This window comes from Lygodium microphyllum, chromosome 1 (genome assembly GCF_053477565.2).
Source record: "Lygodium microphyllum isolate KBCC chromosome 1, Lygodium_microphyllum_v1.1.10, whole genome shotgun sequence".
Taxonomy (NCBI): Eukaryota; Viridiplantae; Streptophyta; class Polypodiopsida; order Schizaeales; family Lygodiaceae; genus Lygodium; species Lygodium microphyllum.
In genome coordinates, this window is record NC_141135.1 from 51536854 (window position 1) to 51545180 (window position 8327).

Sequence of the window (8327 nt, forward strand, 5' to 3'; positions counted from 1 at the left end):
ACAAGCCCGATCCACGCACGCACGCGTTGCCATCATCATGACTGGTACTGTCAAATTGTCTGATCGCTTCTTCGCGGAGACTCAATCAAGAATCGACGCGAGAGAGAGAGAGAGAGAGATCATCGCAGGTTCTCGCCCATTATAAATTAGGGGCTCTGAGAAGAGGGTATTAGTGCACAGGAAGACGAATCTAGGCTCCGTATTATTAAAGCAGCTGCTGGACGGCAGTCTCTCCTGCAGTATATCAGATTTAGGGTTAGGTAGTCCGCCGCCCCCCGCGCCCCCACACCTCCAATAGCATGGTGTTATACCGGAGAGATGGTCGGCTCGTACGTGCGCCATTACTGATGCTGCTAATCATCAACGTGAATGTGCTTCTGATGATGCTGGTCTCAATCATGCGCGGATATTCAGTGGAGGCCAGCAGACCAGCTGATATAAATATTCATGTCGATCAATACAAAGAACGGAGTAGTGATCTTCATTTGAAGTCTGCGCCTCCGGGCCTCTCTTACGACTTCTACAAGGACTCTTGCCCGAGCGCTTACACTATCGTGGAGGAGCAGGTGAAGGCCGTCATCCGTCAAAACCCCAGCGAAGCTGCCGGCATCCTCCGCATCTTCTTCCACGACTGCTTCGTCCAAGTACTGCCTACCTGCTCACTCCTCCTCGTCCTTCTCATTCCTATCTATCTATTATCATGCAAGCTTCTTTAACCGTTTGCACGAAGCACTTTAGCACTAATCAAAATCTTTCATACATTGCCCATGATGCAGGGTTGTGATGCTTCCATCCTGCTTGATTCACCTATTACAGAACAAATTGCCAGTCCGAACAATGGATCGCTACGAATGTCATCATTAAATATACTTGATGAAATCAAGGAGGCAATAGAGCTTTCATGTCCTGGGATTGTTTCATGTGCTGACGTTATTTCCTTATCAACTGCAGCTGCAATTCATTTGGTAGGCAACAAAATTGTTCTAAAATGACATTTCAAATAAATTATTGACTTAAGTCTCAAGAGTAGTAGCTACACTCTTTCATTCTAGATATCTCCAACGTGTGATACATGCATTCTAGCGCATTATGTTGACAAGCTCAAGGATACTTTAGGTTTAAAACAATACACAATAATGGATTTTGTGGGATGAATAACAAATCCTGATGCTAGAAAACTTGAAGGCGTTCTAGTTCTTCAACTAAAGGAAATCACAACTATTTCTATTTCAATAGCTACTACAACTGATTGTTTGAAACTAAATTGACCAGGTTGGTGGTCCCAAAGTCACCTTTGCTACTGGTCGGCGTGATAGCAATTTTGCTGCATCCAATCAAACAGTGGTTGCAAACATTCCACCTCCAACTTTAAACATCTCAACTTTGAAGCAAAACTTCCAAAATCATAGCTTGGATGTTATAGACCTTGTTGCATTATCAGGTACATTTTGTGGCATTTGCATAGTTTCTAGAATTAGAAATCATTATTTGTAAGTTTAAATTGTTGAAAATATAAGTGAGACCTAATTTTCAGCATTGGAAGAAATTTTATCGAAGGATTTGTATGTCATGAGTGTTCATTTTGTTTTCTTGGTAAGCTTATTTAAATATACTATTCTATGCATGCATAGATAAAGAAGCTTGTTGGACTGTGTTCTTTTTCGCATGAATGGAACTAATAACCTTTTGTTTCTCACATGAATGAAATTAATGGTTTTTTGTTATTACTTTTAAGGCTTTTTCTATTCTAATGAATTGGTATCCTAAGTCATGGAATCATTTATGATACTATATACTTTACATGGAAAGCACAACTCCTCAGATTCTTTTTAACTATATATTGTTTTCATCTTCTCAAAGTATTTATAGCACTTTTTTTCTTCTTCAATAATGTTGTTTCAAATTAGTACTAAATGTGACTTTACAAACATGTAAGAAATAATCACATTAGGCTACATGATTTATTTATTTTTTTCCAAGCACATTTGTCCTTTGATTGACTTCCACTAACAAGCTAAATATGACAACAACAGGAGGACATACTATTGGACAAGCCCATTGCCAATTCATAGACTCCCAAATCTCCCCCACTGTTTCAACTGATCTTAATCTAGAATTTGCAACTCATTTATCTCGTATTTGCCTTCCGGCAAATGACTCTACCAAGGCAGAGTTGACAGTTCAGCTTGACCTCATCACCAAGGACATCTTTGACAATAGTTACTTTAAGAACGTGTTGGCTAAAACAGCTACATTTCACACTGATGCAGCTCTTTTGAATGCTACTGACACAAAGGAACTAGTGGAGGAATATGCAAAAGATCAAAGCAAATTCTTTCAACAATTTAAAATGTCCATGGTAAAGATGAGTGAGTTAGGTGTGCTTACTGGTAACAATGGGGTAATAAGGAAGAAGTGCTCTCTACCAAATTAAAAGCATGTGTTAAGCCAAGTATCTTCTGTAGGATTGGAGTCTCTAAACTTTATTCTCCACTATGTGCACTCTATGATCCAATAAGACATTTCGTGAATATCCCATCCTTTTGTGGTCTAATTTCAATACTATGAATGTTCATTCCAAATGTTTCAGCATGGATTGAAACACTTTCATTTCTACCATAATATGATTATGAAGACTTTGTTCTTGTGTAAATTAGACACTGATCAAGTTCATTTATGTATGCATTGAAACTCAACCAAAGATCTTGTCCAAGTTATCTCTATTATTCTAGAACATATATGGACCATAACACTATTTCTTTTCAGCCATAATATGCATTAAGTTATAAGAGGTTCTTATGAAAATAACACACACATCAAGTTCACACATACAAATATATAAGCTTGTCTAATGCATGTCTTCTATTCCATATATGACACAACAATATATGAGATTACTTTACAACAAAGGGCATCCAAGATAGGAGCCTTATTGTATAGTCAAGGCTCTTATATGCTTCATGTATTACAAGCATGTAAGTAAATATAATTATGCAAATTACTTTAGTGAAATGTGACAAAACTTATGTAGTGGGGGACTTGCTTGAATCCCTACATTGAATACCCATAATAGACATAGGAGAATCTTGCATAAACGCACAAGAAGAGAGATGGATCACTACAAGGAATGAGGGGAATACTATTTAAAAAATTTGGACGTGTGGCATTAAATATTTGATACCACAATGTGTGCTAAAATATGTGGCGGAATATGTGTCAATAAGTACACTAGTATTTACTTGTTGTGAAAATATTGGTGCATATATTGATAGATATACTGATGCTATTTAAAATATTTATAGAGAGACATATTGGCACAATACTAGTGCTAGTAAAAAAATAGCATGATTGAAACTTTTCTATCTTCCTCATTTTGGAGTTGACAAGTTTATAGGAATGGCCAACATGCTACTACATGTTTTTTTTTCTCCTCCTCACCACTTTCTGTAGAAAACATGCAATGTAGATTGTGATTACATAAAGTTGGTGTTTTCTTTTTTAGTGGGGGAGAGAGAGAGAGAGAGAGAGAGAGAGAGAGAGAGAGAGAGAGAGAGAGAGATACCACTGTAAACGCCCCGAACAACGTAGTATGCTTAACAATTATGATATTCGCTTGTTTTCGAGATTTAATATAAAAGAGAATGAACACTTAAAGCTGAAAATGAAAATTACTCACAAAATTACAGCCATGAAAATGTAAAAGTAATGGAGACAAGATTGAGGGTTGAAGATGGGCAACCCCCCCCCCCCCCGAAGGAATGTATTTTCTGCTCAACCCAAGTCCCTTAGGGAAGAGCTCAGTTACAATCAACCTGAGAGTGAGAAGAAGTAATTCTCACTCTCACAAGATCATGCAAAGATGTACAAACACACATGCATTATCTATTATGCAATGATAAGAACTGATTTCTTTACAGTATGAGAGAAGAAAAATGAGAATTCAACCTTTCTCCATCGTTGATCAACAGTACATGGATAGGGCTTGCTTCTTGTAGCTAAAATGAAAGAAAGAGCTTGAGAAGGAGGTGTTGTAATGAATTTACAGGCTTGTTGTCCTGTAAAACAACAGTGATAAAAGAGGAAATATGGAGGAATTTAATAATGGAGAAGTGGGGGATGATGATGGGGATGGATGGGGCCAGTTTTTGGCTATCTGTGGGTACTGTACATGAGTTTACAGTAAAGAAAAATGATATTGAATGGAGAAAAACGAGCTCTTATTTATAGGAGAGGGGAGAGCTAGTACAAAAGGGGAAGGTGGAGTAGCACAAGACAAGTGTCCAGCCACATGTCATGAGATGTGACAAGTGGTGGGACACTTGGAAACTTGTGTGACAAGTGTCTTGACACTTGTCTCTTCTCTATGGCCTTCCTTTTTGGGTTGAATACTGTCAAGAATAGAAACAACCAAATTTAGTAAGCACAGTCAGAGTACAGAACTTACTATTTTTAGAATGACATCCCTATTTTTTAGGACTAGTATTTTTAGGCTAATTCGAGGCTCCTAAATTTTAGGGACCTCCTAAAATTTAGGGATCTCCTAAAATTTAGGGACCCCCCCAATATGGGTGTCATATGAAAGCTTTTTCCGTGTACATCGCAAAAATGGTATCCGAATCTTCATGTGACTTTCCTATACAAAGAAATGTGCATTTCAAGCTTTCAGCCCACACATGCACATTATACAAGCATTTCATGATCATGCCATCTTGTTGATTGTAACTGTTTGTTCTAGTGGATCTAGCCTACACTTCAAGGCATCAATCCTTTCTGTGTGCGAGTCTAACCCTGATATGCGTGAGTTCTAGTCATAGGCGCCCAATCGGGTCATATAGGTGGAAGTGTGAACTATCTTTTCTCTAACCCACCGCGTGGGTCCACCATAACCTGTGACCACTCATCAGTGGCCAGCTCCAATGCACTTCTCTTTATATCTAATTAGTGCAAAGGAAATAAATTTAATAAATCATTATATAGACAAATTAATGAAAAATTATACAAATTCTGTTTCTATAGAGTTGTGACAGCGAGTGAGTGAGTGAGTGAGTGAGTGAGTGAGTGAGTGTGTGTGTGTGTGTGTGTGTGTGTGTGTGTGTGTGTGTGTGTGTGTGTGTGTGTGAGAATTTTGGAGGCAATAGTTATATCCCTTCTATAAATCTAAAATTCAAAGAGTATACATTTTCATGGCCCCTTCTATATAATTCAAATTAAAGCATGATGCTGCAACATTTTAGCCATGGAATTTTCATTATGATCTAAGATGGATATTTTCATTATGCCATGGAATTTTCATTAAATCAAGTTCGAGACCAATCACGCATAAATAGATCTGAAATGGAGGATTTGGTGCAACACAAAGGCTATGTTTTTAGCATATAGGCATATTGAGAGGGATGCACATCAACACATGGCTCAAGCAAGCAGAGATGGGTGTGAAAGTAGGCTTCTTTGATGCTTGTTTGTGCAAGAACAATTGTCAAAGTGTGAAGAAGATTGCATTTCAAGCCTTTTGAAGAAAATTTGAATATTTATCACCTCCCACAATAAAGCTCTTTAATTAATGAGCAAAGAAAATCTAAGCCAACTATCTTTTTAGAGCAAGACAGGGACTATCCAACTCATACAACAAATTGTCAGCAAAATAGACATCTCATGTGTGAATTTGTGCATTGCAATGGTCACTTATGTATTTTATTGCCAAAGTGTGTAGACTAGTTGCCCATTTTACAATTTTTTCTAACTTATATTATTGGGCTAGCTAACTTGTGTCAGACATGGATGTAGCAATGGAAGCATCAACACAAGGATAGAAGAAAAAAAAACAAAAAAGCACACCAAGGAAGATAACTTAGAAGAATGTTAAGAAAATGGAATCCATATACCAAACACGCGATAGTGGTGTACGACAATAAGACACTAATTGCACATGCAATGGCACCAACTCCCTTTCTCCTACAAAAATTGTATGTGATAATGAATGACTGAGGAGAAGTTTGAATATAAAGAACAAAAACATGCCATAAATGGCAGTAGATTTACCATAATAAACATCATAATTGTCACAATAAAATGTCTAAAATGCCTAAAAATGTCAAGCATGAAGTAGACTCACATGAGCTGACAAGATTGCTAACACCCTCTCTTAGATCATGGGTGATTTGATACAATAGAATGATACAATTATGATGACTCATCATAATCCATACAACAAAAACCATCAAAATAGGACCATGGATACCCAAGTAGTAGGTGATGAAGCCACCACCAAGGTGCCCTAGAGAGAACCTAAGTGATGATGTGGAGTGTACTATAACCTAAAAAATAGATAAGAATCATAACAAATCTCTATGTCTATCAACAATGTCTCGCAATATCATACAAGACCATCCTATCAAAAATGCCTCTAAACGTAAGTGACCATGGATTTCTTTCATTTGGCCAAGATCACCAAAGTGTCTCCTCATATAAGCTCGGACTAGGAACCAATACCACTCTCTATCAAATAATAACACATCATGAACTTGGATGTCAATCCCAACTCTAAGATTTCAAAACCTACTAGACTTCAATGTATGTTTCAAGGACATCCCCCTTTGGAACTTGTGCACTTGTATACCTACATAGACAAGGCATACCTACCCCATCTCACCACCCACTCACATTTATTGTCTAGAACTGGAGACTCGTGAGGGATGATCACATCATCGGTACTAGAAAACATGAGGGTGCACCAAGCCCTTCCCATGGTGTGAAGAAGATGATCTTCTCCACCCCTTGGCCTTCCCCTTGGTTGGAGGATCTGAGTCAAAGTTTGAGAAAGAGGATTACTCAGCAAAGAAGTCAATTTCCTACCTCATCTTTGTATTCGCCTTCCTCAAAGAAGTCGCTAACTCTTTGCAATCCTTGCACAAATGTCCTTTCTTACCATAGTGATAACACTAGGCCTTCGACTTCTTCTTCTTCTTAGTCCTCTCTGAAGCTATAAAAGCCTCATTGGATGAACCAGACTATGAGGGAAGCCTCTCTTCTTGTGTTCAAGCAGTATCAGTGACATATATAGAAAACCGATGAGAGTTGATGCTGTTTGAGCTTGCAAAGCATTGGTCACTCCATTAAATTCTATAGGGGCTTGTAGAGCACATTTCCCACAAGATGAGCCTTTGAAAGGGCAAATTGCATATGTTGAAGTTGGTCCTATATTTGTGTGATATGAAGTAAGAAATACCAAATCATATCCTTCGGCTTGAACTTTATCTGTTGGAGCTGTCCATATAAAGAGTAATGGCATGCATAGGTGAGGGAGTCTCATACAATATCTGAAGCTTTGCCCAAATTGAAAAATTCATACAGGCAATGATTTTGCTGGAAGAACTTCTTTGGAAATGCAGCAAAGAAGGGAAAAATATGCATTAGCATCATCCATATCCAATGTGAGCAAAGCTTCTTCGTAATTGTCCTAGTCAAAATTATGTGGAAGAGGAGTAGGACGCTCACAAGCTTTAGATGCAACATATCATAGCTGCTTCTACACAAACCAAGCTTTCATAACAGCACTCCATGTGAGATAATCAGGGCCATGTAATTTCTCATCGATATAACAACATGAGGGAGCCATGTAGAGATGATAGGAATAGAAAAGAATGGGAAGAAGAGGAGGAGAAAAAGAGTATAGTCAAACCAAGAGCACAAACTATACCGCAAAGTTCACACAAAATGGATAAGGTGAAAATATGAACCAAACTAAGAAAAAATGAGTGTGAAATATTGTCAGCCAACCTTGCATAAGCACAAGTAGTGAACATGCAGAAGGGTTGAAGTCAAAACATAGTCTAGTACTTGCAGTAAATGTAGTCATTCTACATAAAAATAGATCACCTCAACTTGCTGTCCCTAAAAGTAGATAGAAAACTACAATACACTAAGAAAAAGAGAAAAAATCAAGAAAAATTTTAGCAAAAGATTATCATCCATGTTGGAAAATCAGTTATAGTAATCAAGAACAGGTCCAATCTTAGCACCTAAAAAGCCAAAACATGGACTTGAAACAATAGGAAATAGTAGCACAAACTAGGATCCTAAAATCTAATACCATGTCAAGAGTGGATATAACAATGGAATCATAAACACATGTTGTAATAAGCTACTAAACGCAAGGACAAAAGAGAAAAAAACATAGAAGAACACTTCAAAGACGAGAACTCAGAAGAATGTTCAAAAAATGGAATCCATATATCAAACTCAAGACAATGGCATACAACAATGAGTCAGTGGCTATATAGGCAATGGCACCAGCTCCCTCTCTCTAACAGATTGTGTAGGTGATAATG

General features: G+C 37.7%; 1 protein-coding gene across 1 annotated transcript; it reads left to right on the forward strand.

Annotated features, from left to right (window-relative positions):
* The first annotated feature begins 299 nt into the window (after positions 1–299).
* On the forward strand, positions 300–2538 carry LOC148041102 (peroxidase P7-like). The gene is made up of 4 exons (XM_087675309.1): positions 300–644; positions 777–965; positions 1273–1441; positions 2034–2538. Exons 1-4 carry the CDS (start codon positions 300–302, stop codon positions 2432–2434), a joined length of 1104 nt encoding a protein of 367 aa, XP_087531435.1. The 3' UTR covers positions 2435–2538.
* Positions 2539–8327: the final 5789 nt, after the last annotated feature.

What these genes read in the sequence shown, in the direction of transcription:
- LOC148041102 (XM_087675309.1), top strand. Translation starts at nt 300, where the DNA reads ATGGTGTTATACCGGAGAGATGGTCGGCTCGTACGTGCGCCATTACTG. An exon ending in TCCACGACTGCTTCGTCCAA is followed by an intron (nt 645 to 776) that starts GTACTGCCTACC and finishes CCCATGATGCAG; the next exon opens with GGTTGTGATGCTTCCATCCT. An exon ending in CTGCAGCTGCAATTCATTTG is followed by an intron (nt 966 to 1,272) that starts GTAGGCAACAAA and finishes TAAATTGACCAG; the next exon opens with GTTGGTGGTCCCAAAGTCAC.